The 25940-nt window shown below is 42.0% G+C and overlaps 1 protein-coding gene across 1 annotated transcript in view; it reads left to right on the top strand.

Annotated features, from left to right (window-relative positions):
* Positions 1–671: 671 nt before the first annotated feature.
* The window catches only part of GMDS (GDP-mannose 4,6-dehydratase), a 609262-nt gene continuing 583993 nt past the window's right edge, over positions 672–25940 (top strand). The window contains exon 1 of the mRNA XM_084873318.1: positions 672–973. Coding sequence (XP_084729444.1) covers positions 872–973 — 102 coding nt within the window. The 5' untranslated portion in view covers positions 672–871. The remainder of the gene's footprint in view (positions 974–25940) is intronic.

The following is a 25940-nucleotide window of genomic DNA, read 5'->3' as shown; positions in this document are numbered from 1 at the left end:
TTTCAACATTTCCTTATTGTGTGCGGGCCAGAGACTTCGTGTCTTATCAGTACTCTGAACTCTGGGAAATGTGAAAAGAGCCAGAAAGCCAGGCTAGAGGTGAGGTTAGTTGTTCCCCACAACTGTGATCCCCATTCAGGGGTCTTGTAAAGCTAGTGAGTGACCTTCAAGAAACAAAATCAGACTCATCAAAAAAAAACATTGCAGCAAGTTTCCAGAAATTATTATTAAAGCCTTGACCCAAGGCCCCGTGACACCCAGATTTGGAACTCCAGGCTTTCTCCTAACAGAAAGGTCTGCCTATAGCTTCTCTCTGCATCCTCGGGTTCTCATTAGGATTCCTGGGAGATTCAGACGGAGAAGGAGAGGACGTGGGGTTCCACCGAGGGAGAAATAGTGATGGATGAGATGTTGACGGCTAACCCCGCTCTCTCCCTGGCCCAGGGCCAAGCCAGGAGCTGGACCAGTATCACTTCCTGTCCTGAGGCTGCAGGTTAGCCCACAGCCAGAGGCCTCAGAGCCCAGCGGCAAGCCCCGCCCTCCGGTGCCCCGCCCCTCCCCCCAAGGCCGTTGACGGGGGGCGGGGCCTGTCGCTGGCGCCGCGGAACGTCGCGGGCTTACGGGATGACGCCACGCCCGCCTGGCTGCAGCCACGCCGCCGCGTCGCCTCGCCGCTGGGCCCGCCCCCTGCCTTTCCCACCCGCCTCCGAGCTCCCTGTCAGATTGTGGCGCTGGCCGCGCGGCTCGCTCTTCCCTGCAGCCGGGCGAGGCAACTTGCACGCGGGTTACACTCCCACGTCTCCTGGCGCTGCTGCCTCGGCTGCACTCGCTGTCGCTCCGCCCTGCTCTCTGCTGCACGCCTCGCGGGGATATGGCACAAGCTCCGGCACGCTACCCCAGCGCCAGGGGCTCCGGGGATGGCGAGATGGGCAAGCCCAGGAAGGTGGCGCTCATCACCGGCATCACCGGCCAGGTGAGTGCGAGGCGGGGCTGGCCCGGCCTGCTGCCGCCGGGCACGTGTGCACCTCGCGCCGGCCGGGGCTGCCCGCGTTCCGGGGACAGTTTCCTGGGCGGATCGGAAGGCGGGTGCTGCCCGAGAGGTCGCGGACAGATGTGGCTGTGGAAGTGTTCTCACTGCGTTAGTGTCTCTGGTCTTCCCGGGTGTGGGAGCGCGCGTCCTGCACGGGATGTGGTCCCCACAGCGGAGCAAGGCGACCCTCTCACCTGTCCACAGGCGACGGTAGCCCGCGTCTTTACAAGCCCTCTAGGATGCACTTAGATTTCAGTTCTTTGGCGACCGGACTCTAGTGCCGGGGGCGGAGGGAAGGACCGTTTATCTGTAAAGATGTGTATGTGGAGTCACCTAGGGCCGCTTACCTGCTAATGCTTGGTTAGCAGGGGAGGAAGTTTCTTGCAGTTTTGGTTCAGTCTCACAGATTTCTAGATAGAAAAGAGAAAACGACAAAGTAGTGCTGTGGGTCACAGACCAGGAAATACTTTTTTTTTTTTTTTTGAAAGCATATATTACAAAAACTTTTTAAAATTTCATGAACTTCTGAGATTTCTGTTCACAAATGCTAGGTTTCTGTTTCCAGAGAAATGAGCTCTGAGCTGAGGTAGTTCAGGAGGAGCAGTCCTGCATGTTGGAGCCTCATGTGCAGGCCAGTTTGTGACCCTCATCTCTTAAAGGTGTTGCAACAGGTAGGGGCTGACCACTGCGTCTGTGTGCGATTCAGTGACAATGAAATAGTTTTGCCCGTGTGTTTTTGTTGAAAAAAATGTGATAGCTGTACTCCTCGGGATCTAGTGGTAGCCAATATTACTCTGTAATAAAGATGATAATAATAACTAATACATATTGTGCTTATTATGTTTTAGTCACTTGATTGATATTAACAATTTAGTTTTCACAACTACTTTCTGACAGGTTATCCCCACTTCACAGATAGGCAAACGAAGTATGTGAGTTTGATTTGCCTGACATCTCACAACTAGGAAGTGCCCAGTTGGGATTCAAACTCCTGCTCTCAAAGCTCTAGCATTAGAGAAAAATTGAAATTGGCCAGATGGAGAGTCAGAAAAGATTAGAAAGTTTTAACTACTGGATATCTGATTGATTTCTGGTTATTTATGCATTTTACTATGTTTAAGGTAATTACAAATAAACAAGTGGTTGAAAACTGGCAAGAGAGGTGGGTAGATCAAGGATTTGGGGTTGAGGATGGGACCCCTTAAATTCAGGCAAGGGCCTGGCCTACGTACTGTCTATCCTTTTCCAATGCTGAGGACTCTTATGCAGTTGGTTCCCCTTTTTCCAATTTCTTAGATTGAATCTGAAGTTCAAATATTTACTAAGCCTACATGTGCTGTTTTAGGTAAATTTTTTTTCCTAAGTATTATAAAGACATTAATTAAGCTGTTAATGTAACCAGTGGTATTGCCTAAACCAATTTACACTGAATGGCCAGCTATTATATGTGTACATATCTTACCAATCCCCCCCTCCCCCTCCCGTGGCCAGATTATTATGATCTCTGAACGCATAATAATTTGGCCAGTGTATATCATATATAACAAAAGGCTAATATGCAAATTGTCCCTCGACTAGGAGTTCGACCAGCAGACAGGCTGGCCAATCGCCCATGTCCTCTCCCCCTGGCCAGACTGGCTGGACCCCACCCATGCAAGAATTCATGCACAGCCCTTCCCTCTCTCTCCCTGAACATACACACACACACACACACACACACACACACACACACACACACATATATATATATATATATATATATATATATATATATATATATAATGATGATGATGATGATGATCTCTGAACGCATACACATACATATGCGTTCAGAGATCATAATAATATATGTACATACATATGTATTCAAAGATCATAATAATCTGGCCACTCAGTGTAAGTGACCAGCAGTATGAATCAGTGTAGGTTAGGAATGGAACCTTCTTTAGAGATTTGAGCCCAGTCTCCTGGTTGTTTCTGAGAGATGTGCCCTCTATTCTAGTTTGCTCTAAAGGCTACCACTGGGTAGTCTTCCTTAAGCACATGTTCAGCATGGTACTCCCTGACCAGACCTCTTTGGCTCTCCATAGCATTTCCAACTTTAAACTCCTGCTTGAGTTTCAGTCTCCTTTTAATCTCTGCAACAATCCCTTGTCCTTCCAACATCCACCTTCTGCGTTGTCCCCTTACTTGTTGGGTCTTGTGTTGGCTTCTGTAGGCTGTGGCACAATGCTGAACATTGTAGCTGTCACATAAATCCTTACAGATAGAATATACTTCTAAGACAGCAACTCCCAACTTGGGTATCAAGGATTTCCAGAGGACTGTGAAGTAAATACAAGGGGTCTCAAAATCCATACCTTATTGTCCATTTAAAAAATAATTTGGGTGAGAGCTTACTGAACTACTCATTCTGCTAAACATTTTATATATTTATCTAAGAGGAAGGTACAGTTTTTATCTAGCTAAGTAAAGTTAAATATGTTCCCTGGAAGTACACACCTAATAGTGTCAGAGCTGAGATTTGAACCTAGGAGTTGCTCTGAGGCAATTTGTTATACTGCCTCTGTGATAAGCCACACAATTGAAATTACAGCTCTGTGTGTTTGTGTGGTGTGTGTGTGTGTGTGTGTGTGTGTGTGTGTGTGAGAGAGAGAGAGAGAGAGAGAGAGAGAGAGAGAGAGAGAGAGAGAGGGATTGTTTATTTTAAGATTCAAGAAGGTGAGGTGAAAGCCACTGCTGTGGCCTTAGGGCTCTTGTCGCCATTGTGCCAGATGGGCTCTTAAATGGGTTGTCCTACACACCCACCTGAGGATGAGTGCAGAAAGCCAGTACTTACTGGCATCACTAATACTTATTGTCAGGCCTCATAGTCTAGCTTTCTTGTTCCTATCAATTGTTGACACAGTAGTTGTGCATCATTTCCAAAGATTTTATCTAATTAAATTACCTTAAAAAAAAAACCACACACACACAAACCAGGCCCTAGCTTTGCATTGCTGCCTATAGGCCCTCTGTCTGCTGTCCCCCAAATTCACTCCATTATTTAATGATGCTTGTCGATCTTTATATCCATGGAAATGTACTTGCTGTTCTCTGAATACTATTGCCTTGTACATCTTTGGAGTCATTAAACTGTGACTGCATATCCTCACAGTCTATTCCTTTTAACTCCACTAAAAGTCTTTGTGAACACTGACTAATCCTGCCAGAAGTAGCCATTCCAGGAACTTTATGTGTATTTACATATATGCCATTCCTGTTGGCTACATAGGCAATTTATTATCTTAGTTTTTTGGTTTGTAAATTGCTTTAAGATAGAAACTCCTTTTCAGCCTACTTCCCACATGGTTTCACCCAGTGAGCTTTCAAAAATGCTAACATACCCTTCCCATTAACAGAACATGTCTTTACTGTGTATCTGCCACATACAAGGCTTGTTTTGATGCTACTGGGAATATAAATATACACTGAGTGGCCAGATTATTATGATCTCTGAACACATAATAATCTGGCCACTCAGTGTATATCTACACCAATAAAAGAAAGAAATGCTAATTGACTGTACCTTCGCTATGCCTACAGCCAATCAGAGTGAGTATGCAAATTAACCCAACAAGATGGAGGTTAATTTGCATATGCAGACTGGAGCCATGTGAAGCCTGCTATGAAGGGAAGGGGGGCGTTGTAGGGAGCTACTGGAGTGATGCTCCAGACAGAAGCCAGGACCTGCTGGCTCTGGGTGACTCAGGAGCGGGGACTTGCTGGCTCCTGGAAGGCCTAGGAGCGGGGACATGCCAGCTCCTGGGCAGCTGGGAGTGAAGCCAGGGGCTTATTCTTGCATGAATATTGTGCAATGAGCCTCTAGTCCTATAAAATAAAAGGCTAATATGCAAATTGTCCTTATAACCAGGAGTTCGACCAGCAGGCAGGCCGGCCAACTGCCCATATCCCCTCCCCCTGGCCAGGCTGGCTGGAGTCACCCATGCACAAATTCATGCATGCACCCAGACTCTAATATATATATATATATCCAGATTATTATGCGTTTAGAGATCCTAATAATTTGGCCACTCAGTGTATGTAAGATGTACTCCCTTTCCATTAGGATCTCATAGACTTTGAGGAACTTGAAAAGACAGTGCATATGGGAGAAAAAATCAGTATTATAAAAGTACGTTAGGAACAAAATGAATGCTTCGTTTAACCTCAGGAGCCTGGGAGATGTCATTGAATGCTAGAAATAGTAGGGATTGTATTTGGGGTAAACAGCATGCACAAGAGTACAGAAAAGGGAGAGTTTTAGGGGACACTGAGGAAAAAAAAAATAGTAATAATGAAGAAAATTAAATTATTAAATTATTTATATCCTTTGCTCATTTCCCAAAGAATTCTGAGGTGACTTCAATGAAAAATAACAAAACACAGCACTATCATTCCTGGCTGATGTGCTGAGGAAATAGAGCATTGGCCCATGCACTGAAGGGTCATAGATTCGATTCCTGGTCAAGGGCATATGCCTGGGTTTGTGCACATGCAAGAGGCCACCAATTGATGTGTCTCTCTCACATTGATGTTTCTCTCTCTCTCTCTCTCCCTCCTCTCCCTCTCCCCACCTTTCCACTCTCTCTAAAAAAAAAAAAAAAAAAAAAAATCAATGGGAAAATATCCTTTGGTGAGGATTAACAAGCAAACAAGCAGAAACATAAAAAGAAGAAAAGAAATAGGAGTCTGAAATGAAGGCAATAGAAAGATGGAGATAGTATACCAAATTCCAAAGCTGAGGATGTTTTATGTCAGGTGGGCATGAAATTCAGCTTTGACCTTCTTGATAGTCAAGACAAAGTGGATAGGTGAGTGCAACATTTTATTAGTATTAAACTCTCAGCAGGATAACTGTTAAACAAAAGACTCAGAATAACATGATGCTAAGTAAGTTCCATTGTAGATTTTTAAAAAGAAGACAGAGTCATCTTCCTAGGACACTTTTATTATTCTTTAATTGACAGCAAAAGCACACTTTTTGGTAAGTGGAGATGTAGAGAATTGAATGGTTAGTGTTTGTGGATTTTCCCTTTTCTAATATTCATTTTAAGCTGGTCTCTGCCAGGAGAGCAAGGAAGTTGGGGGAATTGCAGAATCCTTTATCAAGTGTGTTTGATAGTAAGTTTAATATGGTGTTCTAAATTGGGAAGAATGTGACATGGTGTGGTCCTTTGCACCTGCAGATAGGCCTAGATTTTTTTTAGGAAGTGGTTTAGATCTGGTCAGCCATTTAAACTAGTACCAATTCGAGGTTCTAGAGTTTTGCACCATGATGCCTGGAGAACAAAGCATTTATCTGTAAATAGTTGAATATCAGTCATGGTCAAGAAGAATTAACTTATCTTTGGTGGAAGACAGATTTTTGGCAAGTCTTGTGTTAGATGAAAAAGTTGGACTCTAAGTTATTAAGGTCGGATTAATTAAGCCATATTACTTTAATTTTATAGCCTATTTTGTGTTTTTAATTTTCCCTAATTTCATTAGTTTCTTTTGAGTTTATTCTACCCTGTTTCCCTGAAAAATAAGACAGTGTCTTATATTAATTTTTTCTCCCAAAGATGCGCTAGGTCTTATTTTCAGGGGATGTCTTATTTTTCCATGAAGAAGAATACGGTACACATTTATTGTTAAATGAAAATAAAGGAAATTTATTACCTGTATACGGTACGGTAGTACGGTAGTACGGTAGTTGTCAACACAAACCAGACAAAACTGTGAATCCTACAGTATCAAGAATTTACTCATTTATTCAATGACAATCATGTCATCATCTTCTGGAACATCATCATAACAATCCAATTCCTGAATTTCCTGGTGAATTTCTTGTGACTCCATTTCTTTTAGAATCAGTGGGCCAAATCTCTCATGTTTAGCAATAGCACTGTCTTTAAATGAGTACTTCTTGTCAAGGTAGCCTGCTCCCAGTGCATTTGCAATGCAACTGTCAGTGATTTTCTCCCACTAATTCTTCACCCAAGTCACAACTTCTTGCAGTTTAGGTTTCACAGAGTTTCCACGCTGATTTCTCTCCATTCTATTTTCAATGTAGTCATTAATTTCCATGCGCCCAAGCAACCAGTATATGGTAAATTAATTTTCATTCTGAGACAGAGCCTGGGGGGCCTTATTTTCGGGGGATGCCTTATATTTCACTTAGAAGGAAACCTGTAAGTAGGTCTTATTTTTGAAGGATGTTTTATTTCTGGGTAAACATGGTAGCTACCATAAAACAATCTTGGCCTTTAAAGGAAGCATATGTAAAATGGATAACCTGATTCCCTAGACTCGGTGGATCTTAATAGACTTCATCCTTTTTATTTCCGAACTAGAGGCCCGGTGCATAAAGTCCATGCATGGTTGGGTTCCTAGGCCTACCCAGCGATCAGGACCCTTCAGGGCCTTCTGGTTGCCGGCTAAAGCCTCCCTTCCCTGGCTGCTGGCTGCTGTCCAGGGCCTTCCTTCATTCTGTGCTGCCCCCTGGTGGTCAGCACATGTCATAGTGAGCAATAGAACTCCTGGCCTCCTGGTTGAACTCCCACAGGGACACTTTGCATATTAGCCTTTTAGATATATATAGATAGATATATAGATATGTAAATATAGATTAATTTAGAATGTTAGAAAATGGTAATTGAGAATTGGCAGTAAGTACCATTCCTCTCCTCTCCCCTCCAGTTTTCTTTATGTTTCAATCTTATATAATAAAGAGGGAATATGCTAATTGACTGACACACCCTCAAAAATTCGTGCAAGAGTAGGCCTTCCTTCCCCTGGCTGCGGGCACTGGCTTTCCTCTGGCACCTGGGACCCGAACTGGCTTCCCCCTGACCACCTGCAGGCACCGGAGACCCAGACTGGCTTCCCTCTGGCTGCCTGCAGGCACCCAGGACCTGGGCTTCCCTCTGGCCCTGGCTTTGTCTGGAAGGAAATCCAGTCTAATTAACATATTTCCCTTTTATTATTATAGATGATAGGAACATTGTCTCTTTTGGTTTTACTTTGTAAGCCATATTCAGCTTCCCACAAATTTCTACATTCAAATATAGGTATCAGAATCATCACCTGTGTAATGGAGATTTAGTGAAATGTGATAGGTCTGTTAAAACCAGCCCATTTGATTGGTAATGGCTACATGGCATCCTGGAGCCAAGACTGTAGCCAGTTCAAGGGTGATGCCCATGATTGATTAGTAATGTCTGCCTAGGAAAAGGATTGGAGTGATGGTATCTGTGCGGTGTCCTTACGGATTGTGATTCCTTGAGGATATGACAAAAAGTGTTTTAACTGCACACTAATTTGAGAGTTACAGCTCCCAGTTCACTTGCTGTGTCCTTAGATACGTTACTTTTTTTCTCTAATGCTAATTTCCTTACTAGAGTGGGGTTTGTCCTTGCTGCTATGGCCCAGATTAGATCTTCCTTAGGATACTTGTAGAAGTCCCCTATTCTAGATTCTTTAAAACAATTTTTAAAATTGATTTCAGAGTAAAAGAGATGGAGAGATAGAAACATCAACGATAAGAGAGAATCATTGATTGGCTGCCTCCTGCATGCGCCCTCCTGAGGATCGAGCGCGTAACCTGAACATATGCTTGGACAGGGAATTGAACTGTGACCTCCTGGTTCATAGGTCAATGCTCAACTACTGAGCTACGCTAGCCGAGCTCCTGTTTTAGATTCTTGCACTTCTATGAACAAAGAAGCCTGTCTAAGAAGACCTTAACGTCTTTTGGCTGCAAATTGCCCTTAGCAAATATATATATAAATATATATATATATATATATATATATATATATATATATATATTTTTTTTTTTTTTTTTAAAGTATTGATATGTAGAGAGAGAGAGAATCATTGATTTATTGTTCCACTTACTTATATATTTATTGATTGCTTCTTGTATGTGCCCTGATCAGTTCCAACCCATATCCTTGTCATATTGGGAGGACACCCTAAACAACTGAGCTACTTGCAGGGCCAGCAAATACTTTTGACTTGTCTTTTCTTCTGGTAGGTTAGTTTGATCTGATACGATGCTTCTTTAACTTGAGAGTAGCCTCCCCTCTTATCTCTTGAAGTTCTTTATTTCATGTCTCTTCTAAATTTCCAGGGAGCAGTTATTTTTCCATACCTAATTTTTTACTATAGGCAATTACATTTTTAAAAAATTTTCACCCAAGGATATTTTTTTTTTTATTATTATTATAGAAAGACAGGAAGGGAAAGGGAGAAAGAAACATCAATGTGAGAAACATCGATCAGTTGCCTCCTGTTCGTGCCTGGACCGAGTATTGAACCCACAACCTGGGTATGTGCTCTGACTGGGAATTGAATCCAAGACTCTTTAGTGCACAGGATGACGCATCCCACCAACCAGTATGCAATTAATTTTGATGCAAGTCACTCTCTACTTAGTAATAGAAGTACTAGTAACCATAATTAATTCACTCAACAAATGTTTGTGTGTCAACTATGTGTCAGGAACTGGGAATACAACAGTGAACAAGACAGACAGAAATGACCATCCTTATGACATTGATGTTCTAGTAACATCAAGTTCTGGTAACACTGTAACATTGATGTTCTAGATGTTGATGATAGTGATGATGATCATGATAGATTAATGTATTGGGCATTTACTTTGTGCTAGGCACTGTTCAAAGGGTTTACAATTATTAACTTTGTGAAGCAACAGAGCACTCCTCTGAGATGGTTTTCTTATTATCCCCAAGGAACACAGAGGTTAAGTGTATTGCAAAGTCAGACTTGAAATGTAAACCCCAGTAATTTTATTTTCTATTAAGTTTGTAATTAGTATCAACAAGTAAATTCTGAATAGTAAATACATTGTATATCAAATTTAAAAAACAAAGCATATTTAAGAGTTATTATTATTATTATTATTTTATTTTATTTTTTGCAGTTGTGGAAAGTTGGATTATAGAGACACATCAATTGGTTCCCACCAGGGCTGGGGATTGAGCCTACAACTCTATCTATTGAGCCAAACTGCCCAGGGCTAGTCTTTTTTGACATAGAAAAAAGTCCTTTGCATAGTCTTGTATTCTGTGAAGGATGGTTAAAGATGCTACTATTTTCGTTTTTCTGTCTTAAAAGCAGTATTTTTAGCCTTTAACATTTATTCCAATTGGAGACTTTACCAATTATTTGATCAGATATATTTTTGTATGTACAAGAGAATTCTAGCCCAAGTGAAGAAGAATTTGATGAATTCTTTGTGATGACATTCCCAGTATAGGCCCTGATGGCGAGTTAGTGTCAACCTGGAATTAATATTTATTTTATGATTTAAAAAAATATGTTTTATTGATTTTTTACAGAGAGGAACAGAGAGAGATAGAGAGTTAGAAACATCGATGAGAGAGAGACATCGATCAACTGCCTTTTGCACACCACCTACTGGGGATGTTCCTGCAACCAAGGTACATGCCCTTGACCGGAATCGAACCCGGGACCTTTCAGTCCGCAGGCTGACACTCTATCTACTGAGCCAAACCAGTTTTGGCTGTTTTATGATTTTATAACTAATTTTTGAACCTGTAAAGTTATGAATTGATTTATGATAGGGTTATGTTCTAAGAAATGTGCCCTTAGGAGATTTCGTTGTTGTGTGAACATCACAGTGTACTTACACAAAGCTAGATGGTCCAGCCTACTGCACAGCTAGGCTATATGGGATAGCCTATTGCTCCTAGGCTACAAGCCTGTGGAGCATGTTACTATACAAAACAACACAGTACTAAATAAAGTACAAGAAAAATGATGCAATCAAGATATGCATGAGGTTGCTGCTTATGTAACATGGCATCCTGTTTTACAGCAAACTTTTTTTTTCTACAAATCGATTTTATCTATCTTTCAGTAAGTTTTAAATACTTGAGGGGAACTTCACCAGTCTCTTACTCTCTAAGTGTGGGTGGAAAGAATATCCCAGCTGTCACTAGTCTCTTTAGTATGCTTGGAAAGAATATTCAAATTGTTTTCGTGTTGTTTTAACTTTGACTTGAACCTGAAACTGAAATCAAGTTTTGGGGATCTTCTGTGTGATTTCAGCTTACGGACAATAGTATTTTTGTTTTGTTTTGTTTTGTTTTTATTTAACCTCTTCATCCATTTTGCTGTTTTGACTAATTTAGAAAGCTTTGAATAATTTTTACTTATATATTATAGTATATTCTTTCATTGAGTTGTACTTTTATCTTTACTGATGTTTGAACATGCAGATTTTAAAGTATTTAAGTATGATCCAAAATTTATACTTTGCCATACCATTATTATGTGTGTTTTGATTTTAATTGCTAAAAACAAGGAGATATTTTAAAAGGAATTCTTTTATCTAGAACAGGTAAATGGTCGGGAGCTTAGCTGGAAGGTGCTCTGTGTATAGCACAGTGGTTACTGGAGGGCTTAGAGCTGGGTCCCAGAAACCTGAAATTACTACTTAGCTCTTTGAACAGTGCAGATCACTTAACCTTTATGGGCTTTGGCTTTTCTTCTCTTTAAATACACTTTTTAGGAAATAGATATAAATATATGTATAGAGTAAAGACATCTAAATTTTCTTTCATTTTCTGAATTTAAAATTTATAGCCTGTATAATGGAAACTGGGATTTAGTAGGATATGGACTGGTGTTTGGATTTGGGAGGGATTTCAGGTGTAAGCCTGCTGTGCAGGACTCTGAAGGGAAGTTGCTATGGCTCTTGGAGTGTCACAAGGGTGGTCATGGCAGAGGCAGAAGTGTGGTTCTGATAGCACCTTGGCTGATGGCTGTAGTAAGTGTAATAGCAGAGACACATGTAGGCCCTACTGGGTTACAGTTTTGTTTTATCCAGGTAGAGCAACTGAGTATACTTTGGAAGTTTATTTTTTCTCTATAACTTGACAGTTTTCCCCTCTATTTAATTGCAGTAGGGTTGTGTTAATATGCAAATATTTTTGTCAGCAATGATTTTGGCATACTATTCAAACTCAGCCTTGGAACTGAGAGATATCTGTTCCTAAAGAAGAAGAGAGCCAGTTAGTTATACATGGATTTGAATCCTGACCTCAGTACTTATTGGGGGCCACAGGCAAATTTCTGCATCTCTCTACATCACTCTTATCTATGCTAGGAAACAATAAACCTACTTCAGAATGCAGTGAGGATACTATATAATAAAAGCCCAATGACTGAAATGGCGGAACGAACATAATGACCAGAGATTAGAATGACCACAGCCTCTCCCCCTGGCTGGCCACACCTCCCAGCAAGCAGTTAGGGGCGATGAGATAGGCTGGTGAGTGGTTAGGGGTGCTGAGGCAGGCAGGCAGGCAGGCAGAGGTGGTTAGGGGTGATCAGGCAGGCAGAGTATTTAGTGGCAACCGGTCAGGGGCTTCCCTGCTGCTACAGAAGCCTCCGTGCCCTGCTGTCCGGACTCTGGGGCTTCCCCGCTGCCACCGCTGGCTAACTGCTGTCCAGGCTCTGACTGTCCTGTCTGAGGCGGATCAAAAACCCCTCCTGCGGACAGGCAGGACGGGTACTCTAGCAGTGGAACTGAGGGGACTGGGCGCTGCCATATTGTGGCTATGGAGGCCTCCATTTTTGTCATGGAGTGATGGTTAATTTGCATATTACTCTATTATTGGATAGGATATTAGATAGGATAGGATATTTCGATTAATATTTTTTATTGATTTGAGAGAGAAAAACATGTTTTTGTTGTTCCACTTATTTATGCATTCATTGGTTCTCTTGTATGTGCCCTGACTGGAGATTGAACCCACAACCTTGGCATATCAGGACAATGCTCCTACCAACTGAGCTATCTAGCCCAGGCTGGTCTTTTTTTTCTTCTTCTTAAAGAAGACCCTTTAACATTTCATGTAATACTTTGTTTGGTGGTGATGAACTCCTTTAGTTTTTCCCTTGTCTGGGAAACTTTTTATCTGTCCTTTAATTCTAAATGAAAGTCTTACTGATTAGAATAATCTTGGTCATAAGTCCTTGCTTTTCATCACTTTGAATATTTTCTGCCAATCCCTCTGGCCTGCAAAGTTTCTGTTGAGAAATAAGCTGCTTATAGGAGCTCCCTTGTCTTGCTGCTTTTAAAATTCTCACTTTGTTTTTAACCTTTTACATTTAAATTATGATGTATCCTGGTGTGGACCTCCTTTGGTTATCTTGTTTGGGACTCTATGCTTCCTGGATTTGTATGTCTATTTCCTTCACCAAGTTAGGGAATTTTTCTATCATTATTATTTCAAATAGGTTTTTAATTTTTTGCTCTCTCTCTTTTCCTTCTAACTCCCCCATGATATAAATGTTAGTACGCTTGAAGTTGTAGAGGCTTCTTACACTATCCTTATTTTCTTTTCTTTTTTTCTTCTTGTTCTGATAGGTGTTTTTTTTTTTTTTTTTTTTTTTTTTTTTTTTTTTTTTTGCTTCCTTATATTTAAAACTAGAGGCCTGGAGCATGAAATTTGTGCATGGGGGGGGCATGTCCCTCAGCTCAGCCTGCACCCTCTCCAATCTGGGACCCCTCAAGGGATGTCCAACTACCCGTTTAGACCTAATCCCAGTGAAATTGGGCCTAAATGGGCAGTCGGACATCCCTCTCATAGTCCAAGACTGCTGGCTCCCAACTGCTCGCCTGCCTGCCTTCCTGATTGCCCTTAACCGCTTCTACCTGCCAGCTTGATCACCCCCTAACCACTCCCATGCCAGCCTGATTGATGTCTAACTACTCCCCTGCCAGCCTGTTTGCTCCCATCTTCTCTCCTCTACTGGCCTGGTCACCCCTAACTGCCCTCTCCTGCAGGGTTAATTGCCTTCAAACTGCCCTCCCTTGCAGACCTGCTTCCCTCCCAACTGCCCTCCCCTGCTGGTCATCTTGTGGTGGCCATCTTGTGTCACATGGGGGCAGAAACTTTGACCACATGGGGGCAGCCATCTTGTGTGTTGGAGTGATGGTCAATCTGCATATTATTTTTTATTAGATAGGATAGAGGCCTGGTGCATGAGTGGGGGCTAGCTGATTTGCCCTGAAGGATGTCCCGGATCAGGGTGGGGGTTCCCTTGGGGTGTGGGGTGGCCTGGGTCGGGGGCCAGGTTGCAGGCTGGCCATGCTCCCCGGTGACCCAAGCTGAGGCCCTAGTATTTGGGATTTATTTATCTTCTACAATTGAAACTTTGTACCCTGGAGTGGAGCCAAGCCTCCTGCTTGCTCCCTGGTGGCAGCTATTTCTTTTGGAATTTATGTTTCTTCTATAATTGAAACTTTGTAGCCTTAAGTGGAGACCTGGCTAGCCAGGGTGTGCAGAAAGCTTGGCTTCCTCCATCACCCACGGCAATCCTAGCCTCCTGCTCTTCCAGCTTCGTGGTTGCTACCATTTCTATTGGAATTTATTTACCTTCTATGATTGAAACTTTGTACCCTTGAGTGGAGGCCTGGGCCCACCTGGGTGTGTGGAAAACTTGGCTTCCTCCATTGCCAGGGAAACCCAAGCCTCCCTCCTATACTCTGTGGCCACAGCCATCTTGGTTTGGGGTAATTTGCATACTTGCTCTGATTGGCTGGTGGGCGTGGCTGGTGGGTGTGGTGGATTGATGGTTAATTTGCATATTACTCTTTTATTAGCTAGGATTGCTGATTTGCTTCTTGGCTTCATCTACTCTACTGTTGATTCCATGTAGATTATTCTTCAGTTAGTATATCCTTCATTTCTGACTGGTCCTTTTTTATGCTGTTGAGGTTCTTATTAATTTCATTGAGCATTCTTATAACTAGTATTTTGAACTCTGCATTTAATGGAATGCTTATCTCCATTTTGTTTAGTTATTTTTCTGGAGCTTTGCTCTGTTCTTTCATTTGGGACATGTTTCTTTGTCTCCTCATTTGAGGGGCCTCCCAAAATGTGTTTGTTTCTATATATCAGGTAGAGTTACTACAATACATCTCACAGGTTTCGTAGTGGCCTAATGTTATAGGTGTTCTGTAGGGTCCAGTGTCACAGCCTCCCCTATCACCTTAGCTAGTCACTTTAGGTGTGCTCTCCCATTGTAGGCTGTGTGCACCCTCCTCTTGTGCCGGGGCTGACCAGCAAACCCTGAGTAACGGATAAATGGATTACTCTGACACAATGTTTGCTGTGAAATACAGGGCGAAGGATTGACTGATTAAAGCAACCAGATAGTCTCGATTGCCTGCCCTGTTAGGCTTTTACTGTAGCAGCAGTTTGAGATAAAGTTTATCTTTTAGATACAATCAGTAGGGTAAATAATATTGGGAGGACACATGTGTTTGTAGTGTCCTTTAAGCAAGGACACCCAAATATTTAAGCTTAAGGATTCCATTAAACACCTGGGGTCTGCATGTGCACAGACTTGTTTGGAAAGGTTGTGGAATAATTAGGGGCACTCCCCTAAATCAGATTCTGATAAGCAGCACAGGTGGCCTTCCACACACTTCCCTTTTCTCGGAATGTCCTCCTTACAAACTTTTCACCCCAGTCTCGTGTGTTCCCCAACACTCCTGTAGTCGAGTCTTGATTGTTGTTGGCATATCAATGGGTGGAATTTACCCCCTGATCAGCTGCAGGTGTGGTAGGCAGTTAGCCAGCCATGAGCAGAGCAAGGATGATGGGCTAGTTCCAGAAGGTCATCAGGGTGGAAAGCCCCAGGTGCCTAGCAATGGACAATATATTATAGGGTGGGACCTCGCCACCTAGGTGACTTTTCTTCCCCTAGCATGTGGCTGGTTGTGTGATTTGGACCCCCTGACCTTTCTTCCCTAGAGATAATATCTATGCCTCAGGTGCATTTCAGCTCCAGGCCTAGATAAGCAACAAAACCAGCCTCTGCTCACATCTGGACAAGCTGCAATGAATAATGACCTCCTGCCCTGATGTGGGCCAATCAATCAGTAGAGATCATAACCTTGAATGGACACACCTGGAAAACTACTGAATATTTTATTGAAACCTCCCCTGAAGTCTCCAACTTTAAAGCCCTTAGGAGGAGGACCCTGTGAGCTCTCCCTTCTGGGAGCATGCCTGGGCCTTTCCCTATCCTTTCCCCTTTCTCTAACACCCCCTTTTACCCCCCACCAAGTTAGTTCCCTCATTCGCAAGTTCCAAGGGCCTTTACCTCTGTAATTTGTTTCCTAAACCCATTTTTTAAAGGAATTACTTAAAAAAATGTTTTTATTGATGTCATAAAGGAAGGGAGAGGGGGAGAGAGATAGAAACATCAGTGATGAAAGAGAATTATTGATTGGCTGCCTCCTGCACACCACCTACTGGGGATTGAGCCTGCAATCCAGGCACATGCCCTGACCTGGGGAATTGAACCAGTGACCTCTTGGTTCATGGTTGATGCTCAATTACTGAGCCACAACTGTCGGCTAGGAATTACTTTTTTACCTCTGTGATTTACCAAATAAATGTTCTCTTACAGTTTGGGTCTTGTCTGAATTCTTTCCTAGCCAGAATTCAAGTACCGAATTGGTGAAGTCAGGTTTGATCTGACCCCACTGCTCAGACACTTAGCACCAGTCCCACTGCCTACCACATGAGGACTGGCTTTGACTACTGACCTCTGACCTCTGATTACCTTGGAATAACACTGTTCAGGGGCTCTAAAGGCTGCTGAGTTTGCCCCCTGAGTGTGTTACTTTTGGAGATGGTGCTTAGATGTTGTCTGAGGCTGTTCCTGGATGTGCTGGTTGGGAGTCCTCCCAGGATGTGTAGGCCGAGATCAGCCCCCTACCTGTGTTCTGCCTGGGGCCACCTGGCATGAGCTACAAAGTGATCTGCAGATGGCTGTTTCCTGTGCCCAGGAAAGGCCAAACTATAAACTAAGACTGACTGCTGCTAGTGCCAGGCCTGAGGTCACTTAATGAGAAGTCTAGGACACATTGGCACCCAATGCTGCTTGTTTGAGAGATTTTAGGAAAATCTCAAAGCATGAGCCAAGACAGACCATTTGTATGGAATAGCCACAAAACAGCTTGGGTGGGCTGGAAAGTTGGCTGGAGTGGTATACCTCAGGCAATCACCAGGTTATTGGAGTCTCAGATATTGTGCCCTCCTGCTGGCTGTGTGGGGGAAGGGCTTATCAAAGGAACAATGATCTCTGCCATCACTTCTCTCTAGGAGAAAGCTGCCCCCCAGCTCTTGCTCTGATGCTGGATATTTAGTTCTTCCTCATATGTCTCTAGTGCCTTTCAAACTGGTGCCCCAGCTCTGGAGCTCAGTGGGAGTGAGTCAGAGTTAGTCCCTGGACAGGATTGATCTTGGTCAGGGAACATACAAAAATCAATCATTGAATGTATAAGTGGAACAACAAATTGATCTCTCTCTCTCTCTCTCTGTCTCTCTCTCTCTCTCTCTTTTTCTCTCTCAATGATTCTCTCTCATCATTGTTGAGACAGATCAGCTGCCTCCTGCACGCCCCCCACTGGGGAATGAGCATCCAAGCAGGATGTGCCATTGACTGAAATTGAACCCAGGACCCTTCAGTCCACAGGTCGACGGTCCACCCATTGAGCAAACCAGCTAGGGCTCTTTTTGCTGTTTTGATCTTTGATTTCAACCCTCTCCAAAGAAACTACACCCCCACCCCCACCCCCCCACCCTCCCAAAAAAAAAGAAAAGAAAAGAAAAAAGAAAAGAAAAGAAAAGAAACTCATCTTTGCAGCTGAAATAGGAATCATCTGTAAAGCCTAAATAGCTCTCAGTATTGGTTGCATGGTAGAATCACTTGAGTAGCTTGGAAAAGTCTTGGTTTTCCCCCTGTATAATTTAGTGTGGGCCTTCGACTGTTTTTATAAATGTCCCCAGTAATTCAAAAGTGAACTCCGGTAGAGAACCACTCATTTTAGGGAATTGTTATAGTGACTTGAAGAAGAAATGATTTTTCCTTAACATTTTCTCAATTATTAAAAATAATAATACATGTTTACTATAGAAAATCGGAAAATAATAGGAGGTATAAAATGTCAAGGAAGAAAACCCCAACCAACATCCCTCATCACACCACTCAGAACTAATCACTGGCAGCATTATCTTTTTTTCACTGTTTTAACTAAAGTGTTTCTATTTGCTTTATTGGTTTTCAGCAAATGCTAATGGACTGGAAGAGGGTACAGATTTTATAGTGGAATAGAGGCCTAATGCACAAAATTTGTGCAAGAGTAGGCCTTCCTTCTCCTGGCTGCCAGCACCAGCTTTCCACTGGCACCTGGGACCCTGGCTTCCCTTGCAGCCCCAGCTTCGTCCTAAAGGTTGTCCGGAAGGATGTCTGGTCTAATGAGCATATTATGCTTTTATTATTATAGATGTGGAATCTTTCCTGAGAGCTTCCTTAGGAGTCAGCAAGTACTTATTGAGTACAAGGACTAAGCGAACTGTGGAGCACAGCAGTGGGTTCAGGGGTGAGGAAAACCTTATCTTCAAGATTTCTAATTAGGTAGCTCATGTAGCACCTTTTGGCTTCTATTACTATTATCATAGACATATGCTTGTGTATTTTAGTTTAAATGTTATTTGTTTTTGTTGGTTTTATATTTTCAGTGAGATGATATAATTTAGGGAAATAAATGCAAATAGAATCAGAGTTCAGTGATTTTTGATATGTAATATGTAAAAACTTAAAAGAATTTCTGTGATGTTGATTGAAGATTGCAATTTTAGATATTCGTATTTGTTTATTGCTCATCCTGATTGAGAGGTTGTTGTTTACCTTTGTTATTGGGAGTATTGCTCTTGGTATATTTTTCAGTTCATTTTTGTTAATGATGTCCCTATGAAATCACTTTATTAACTTGATTTATTAATATTTAAATTTAACTATAAAACAGAGTAAAGGCAAAATTTAGTTGTACTTAAAAGATTTAGAACAGTCCTCCCCAAGATGTGCCACTTTGATATGTGAATTACTTTGAGCTGAAGGCAATCAAGGCCCTGCTGGCTCATAAGAAACTTTTACCTCTCCCGGAAAGAATAGAAATTAGGGGCCTTGATCATAATAAGAATTATTACCAGAGATAACTTTTTATGACCTCCCTATAAGGCAGAGCAAAGGTCTGACTACTGAACATCTGTTTTTCTTATCATCCTGCAAATGACCTTCCTTTCCTCTTAAGCCACAAGGTGCTTTACCTCATCCTCAGTACAGAATACTATATGTACACCATTTTACATTTCTGTCTCTGAACCTCTTATGTTTATGGGGTTCTCATATGTACATATGTAATTAATTTTGGTTAATTCCTTTCATTACTCTCATACTGATTTTATTATTGAGGGGCAAGGGAAAGTTTCTTCCTCTCTCCTCCCAGACTTTTATTCTTATGGACAGTGATCATATGCAAACTAACTTCTTAATTCAGCTAGTGATCATGATTTCATAGGTTTCTTATAGCTCTGACATATTCTTTCAAAGTTTGTGGACTACATTTGAGTAAAAAGACTCTAATTCACAGGATTTATTTATTTCTACCCAAGAACCAGGATTCTAAATCCAAGGCCAGGTCTGAGAGAAATCAAGTATATTGTTGGCAAGTACATAGAACAGGGTGAGCACTGAGTGGAGATAGAAACTCCTCACCTGCCACAATACATATTAACCCCCACCCCAACACACACACACACACACACACACACACACACACACACACACACACACAGTTAGGCCTTCAAAGGAGGAGTGGGAATAACTTGTTATCGAGCTTATTATTAGAGTTCACATGCCAGGAAGTGAGAGGGGCAGGTGAGCTGTAATGGTAGTCCTTGTCCTCCAGTGACTGATTGCCTTGTAGATTGCAGTTGTACCTTAGGAGAGTTTAAAAGCAAATAATGTAATAGTATTTACATAGTTGTGGAAGGAGCATTAATGATATTATAGGTAATGGTTCAGATGAAAACTGTCACTTTCCTGAATCCATCCCTCTCATTTCAACCTTGAAACATTTCATTATTCTACTTTATGCTTGAATTTCAACAATCATGCCCTTTAGATTCTTAGTGTAATGTGTAAGTAAGGTGTGGTATTGGCCACCTGTGTTGGTCTATAGCAAACACACTGATCCGGATGCAAGCTGGAAAACCTAATGTAGCACCATTTTGGCCTCATTAAAACCTGAGGGCTAGCAGATGACATGACACACAGAGTGGCACCCAGAATGAACTGCAGAAGGGAGCTCCTGCAGGGGCAGGGCTTTCACAGAAAAAGTGTATGGTAAAGGGGCTATTTGTTCTGCCACCTGTCTTCAATAAAATCGATATGAGAAAGGCTGAAATTGTATAGAGACACCGATGTTCAGATGGCTTTTCTCCCAATTCTTGGTTCTGTGGCGGTGAGGCAGGTATTCAGTCTCTTTGTGCCTTAGTTTTCTCTTTTGTAAAAAGGGGATAATAACAGTACCTACTTCATGGGGCGTGTTAAGGACACAGTGCCTGGCACATAATAAGTACACATTGATTTTTTATTATTAACTGTTCTGAACATTAGTCTACCTTGCCCCAGAATTCTTTTCTTGAAGATAGGCTATGATTTTGACAGGAATACTTCACTAATTCTTCTTTCATGTCCAAATAAACATGTTTTATTAAGGTATTTGATGATAGTCCACAAATGTTGTTTTTTTTTTGTTTTTTTTTAAGAGTTTGGGGTTTTGTTTAGTTTTGTTTTTTATATATATTTTATTGATTTTAGAGAGGAAGGGAGAAAGAAAGAGAAACATTGATGTGCACCCAGACCATGGATTTAGCCTGCAACCTAGTCACGTGCCCTGACTTCGAATTGAACCAGCAACCTTTCTGTGAACAGGATGATGCTCAACCAATTGAACCACACCGGCTGGGGATCATGATATTTTTCTTTATGAGCATTTGTTCTGAGACACAAAACCAGACTTGTGTAAAAAATGTTTTTGATCACTGATCACTTTTGCTCCTGTAATTAGAATAATATATGTAAAATAGCTAAAACTACTTGACAAACCCTTTGAACAATAACTGTATTTCTCTTATAAGAAATATTAAGATTTTTTAAAATGAAGAAGCAATTGGTTGCCAATTGAAAATACTTTACTACTTTTTGGAGTATTGCAAGATTTCCAACATCAAACTTCAACTGTGTCAGTAGGGATGGGCAGTTTCTAGAGTTCTTCTACAAAGGCTCTCAGAAAAGCTATCCCTCTAATTATTCCCATTGACCTTTTTTCACAGCCAAGTGTCTTAAGTCATTATATCTTCTTTCTTCTCTTAAGTACTCTACTTGATTACTTTTCTATCACATCCTAAAATCTTATTTAAAATCATCAAAAACATTTCATTGCTAACCCAGTGTAACTTCAATCCCTGTCTTGCTTGATTACTTGGCACCTGATGTCACTGCAAGGCACTTTTTCTTGACTTTCTACCATATGCTGGTATTTTCTACCTCACTGTTAGTGCTGCCTCCCCCTCACCTTCTCCTCCTCTTCTTCTTCCCACCTTTGGAAGTTGGTACATCTTAAGATCCCATTCCTAGCTCTTTTAGTTCACTTACCCACTTTATGTGCCTAGAGCTGTAGGTACTCCTCTCTTGTGATTCCCAAAGCACTGTTTCCAACTCAGATTTGTTTCCTGTGTTCCAGACCCTTAATTCCAAATGCTTCAATATTTCAATGTAGATATTTCATTGGTATTATTTATTACTCCACATGTCCAAAGATGAATGTGTGCTTTCACTTCCTCCTAATCATTATCTGTTGATTCTCATCTTGATTCAGAGCAGCATCACAATATATTAAGGAGTCAAAGTAAAAAACCATGGAGTTATCTTTTTCTCTTTTTCTACCTTTACCCTCCTGTCTTTACTAGCAGGTCCTATTGATTTTATATCCTAACAGTTTGCATTGCTATTTCTTGCTGCCCCAACTAGGTCACCTTATGCTACCTGGGCTGTGGCAGTCACCTCCTACCTGGTCTATCTCTAGTCTCTCCATTTTTCATTCATTTGCTGCCAGTGAGTTCTAGCTGAAATGACCATCTGGTAATATCCCTCCTCTGATTAAAACCGCCAGTGACTCCACCTTGTCCCAGCACTCTGCCTTTGCAGCACTGACTCTTGCCGTGTGTGTGCACCTTATAATTCAGTGATATTGGTCAGTGGGAGAGTCTTCTTTTCAAGTTTTGAGAAAGACTAGGTCACCTGGGCTAATTCGAGTGGGGACAGAACCCTGATTGGGCAGAATTTGATTGTCAGATTCAGATAGGTTTTTTTTTGTACTTTTCTTAAGTTGCTTAAGTATTTGACAAGTTCATGAGTTTCAGTGTGTGATAGACAGTTAGAAGTTAGGAAGGGCCTCTCATATAATATTTCAAAGGGGCTTTAATTAAGATTAGCTTTTGTGGCTGCTCTTAGTCTAAGAAGAGAGATAGCTAAGTTCTACTCAGATCTCTGATGAATGACTCTTTCAACTTTTCCTGGGGTCTCCAGCTATTGCGGAGATGATATTGTATACCCAAAGCAGAGGACACTTGTTGAGTAATTTTAGAAACAAAAGAAAGACCATTATCTATCCACCGATTTGGCATGGTGTATAGAGTGCTGGGCTGTAGACCAAAGGGTCCCAGGTTTGATTCCAGTCAAGGGTTAAAAAAAAGAAAAAAAAGAAAGAAAGACCATCATTACTTTGGAAAGACTTAGGAAGTCCACATCGGGGAATGACTTCTTATAGTAAGAAATTAGCAACCTTCTGGGCCTTTTCTGTTCTAGTAAGGTATGCATCTACCTATCCTGTGAAGGTGTCAGTAAACTATCATAAGTATTTATTTCCATGTCAAAGTGACATTTGAGTAAAATCTATTTGGCAGTCTTTTTCTGGGTTGGCCCTCTGTCTTTGAATGAGGGTTAAGAGGGTAGGAGATCTAATTTTCCTCCTAGGATTATTAGTATAACATAAATTGCAAGCCTTTGAAACTTTCTTTATAGTCTGTGCAGCCCAAGTCCTATAAAAATTCCATCAACTAGTGAGGTCATCGCATCTCTGCCTAAATGAGAGGAATTATGAAGCCCATGAATGATTTCTCATTGAGAGTTTTGAGGGAGGAATAATCAGTAACTTAATTTCCACTATTGCTTATGATTTAGTTGATATTTTTATTTCTGACCCCAGTAATTTTCTCTTTTGTGTGTATTGTTGGGGGACAGAATTATGTGGAAACTAGAGGCCCAGTGTGCAAAGTTTGTACATGGTGGGTAGAGGGTATCCCTCAGCCTGGCCTGCAGCCTCTCCAATCTGGGACCCTTCGGGGGTTGTCTGACTGCCTCTCGAAATCCGGGACTGCTGGCTCCTAACTGCTCACCTGCCTGCCTGCCTGATAGCCTCTAACTGCTCCCCTGCTGGCCTGATCACCCCTAACTGCCTCTGCCTCATCCTGCACCCTGGACCCAGTATTCCCTCCTCTGACCGGTCACAGGCACCCAGGACCTGGGTTTCCCTCTCTCTGGCTGGCCACAGGCACCCAGGACCCGGGCCAGTTGCAGCCACAGGGGACCATGGGCAGGCAGCTTTGTCCGGGCCACAGCTGTACGTGCTGGCACCTGGGACCATGGTTGGGCAACTTGGCCCTCTCCAGGGCTTCAGGCACAGGCCCTGGTGCCTGTGACTGTGGGGCGGGTGGCTTGTCCCTTGCCTGGGCCTCAGCCCCAGCCATTGGCGCCCTGGACTGTGGGGCATACTGCTTGTCCCTCTCCTGGGCCACAGCCTGGCTGGTCCGCATTCTTCTCTCAGGAGCTCATTTGTTCCTGGCTGGTCCCCATTCCTCTCTCTCCAGTGTTGAGTGTCTGAGCCATTAGGGTGTGATCATTTGCATATTAGCTCTTTATTATATAGGATAGACCAGTTTGCAGCGGAGCCAATTGTAAGGCAGCCTTTTTGCTATAGTATTAGGTAGGTTATTTTCTGTAATAGCTGTATTTCCCCTTTGATGCCCTTCACAGTGAATTACAGCTACTTCTGCAGGAAGTAATACTGCTTGTAGGAGGGCCATGTTGGATAGCGGATTTCTTTGCTGTTAAGATTCCCCATTCTTTTTTTTTTTTAATATATTTTTATTGATTTTTTACAGAGAGGAAGGGAGAGAGATAGAGAGCCAGAAACTTCAATGAGAGAGAAACATTGATCAGCTGCCTCTTGCACACCCCCCACCGGGGATGTGCCCGCAACCAATGTACATGCCCTTGACTGGAATTGAACCTGGGACCCTTCAGTCCACAGACCGATGCTCTACCGCTGAGCCAAACCGGTTTCAGCAAGATTCCCCATTCTTATTGCTGCATGGGCTTTCAGGATGGGGAAGGCATACTTAGAATCTTTGTAAATATTGACTCTTTGTCCCTTTCCCACTTGTAGTGGGCTTTAGTCAAGGCAATAAGTTTAGTCTTCTGGGCCAAGGTTTTAGAAGACAATGCCTGGACTTCAATGACCTAATAAAGGTCTATTATTGCATATTCAGCTTTTAAAATTAAAAAATGAAATAAAATAAAACTACTGCCATTAGTGAACTGTACTTTATCTGGATTGCCTAATTGTTGGTCTGTTAGATCAGGTCTGCTTCAATAAATGTCTTTTATTATTTCTATGTATTAGTGTAAAATTTTCTCTTTTTTCTTCACAGGCAGAAGGATGCTAGATTAAGAGTTTGACATACAAGTCACCTCAAGGAAATCTAGGAGTATGGCCTGCTATCTGTCTAGTGAGGTGCCCTCCTATTAGCCATTGATAGCCTTTAACTTCTAGAACCCCTTGAACTTGATGTGGGTTCAGGACCTATAATGGCTGTTCCAGTGTTAATTTTGTGGCCTTTTCTACTAGGAGTGCTGTGGCTGCAATGGCCCTTAAACATGCTGGCCATCCTGTTACCACTGAGTCTAATTGTTTGGAAAAGTAGGCCACTGGTCTTGTTTCTGGCCCTAACCTCTGGATAAAAACTTCTGAGGCCACACCTTGTTTCTCAACTACAAATAAGTCAAATGGCTTTTGGAGATTTGGAATCCCCAGTAATAGGGCTGTTGTGATCAAATACTTAATTTTTTTGAAGGCCTGCTGTTGTGTGTCTGCCCATGCAAGCGGCTCAGTGTCAGAGCCTTTTAGAGTCTCTTAGTGGTTTAGCAATCACTCCAAATCCCGGTATTCAGATTCAATAGGAACTTGCCATGCCTAGAAATGTTCTGAGCTGCTTTCTTATTTAGATAAAGATAGCCTCTTTATGTTGGACTGATAACATTCACTGAGCAGGGCTAAGGACATGCCAAGATAGGTTATTGTTTGTTTAGAAATTTGGGCCTTAGCAGGGTGTTTTTTGTTCTCCCAAGAAATAGAGGACCTGGCTGTTGTTTTTGTTTAATTCAAGTCCAGTGTGGGGCTACAGATGAGTATGTCATTTATATATTGTAAGAGAGCCCTAGAATTTAAAGTAAGTTCTCTGTGTTCTCTGGCATCAGTGTTGCCAAATAAATATGGGCAGTCCCTGAAGCCCTGTGGCAGGACTGTCCACATGAATTGCTGAGTTACATTAGTGGCTGGGTCAGTCCATTCAAAGGCATATAAAAATTGGGACTCTGGGTGTAGATGGATGCAAAAGAAGGCATCATTAAGGTCAAAGACAGTAAGCCAGGCTGTGTCATCTGATATTTGGGCTAGAATAATGTATGGGTTAGATACCACAGGATTCAAGAGAAAGACTGTCTTATTTATGACTCAAAGGTCTTGTATCATTCTATTTTCCCTATTAGGTTTTAATACAGGTAAAGTAGCAGTATTCCATGGAGAATGACATGGAACTGACTATAAGGACATGTTTAAAAAATTTAC

This window comes from Pipistrellus hanaki (assembly GCF_964339955.1).
Source record: "Pipistrellus hanaki genome assembly, chromosome: 2".
Classification (NCBI taxonomy): domain Eukaryota; kingdom Metazoa; phylum Chordata; class Mammalia; order Chiroptera; family Vespertilionidae; genus Pipistrellus; species Pipistrellus hanaki.
The sequence above is the reverse complement of the archived record's forward strand: the minus strand, read 5'-3'. Positions and strand labels throughout refer to the sequence as shown.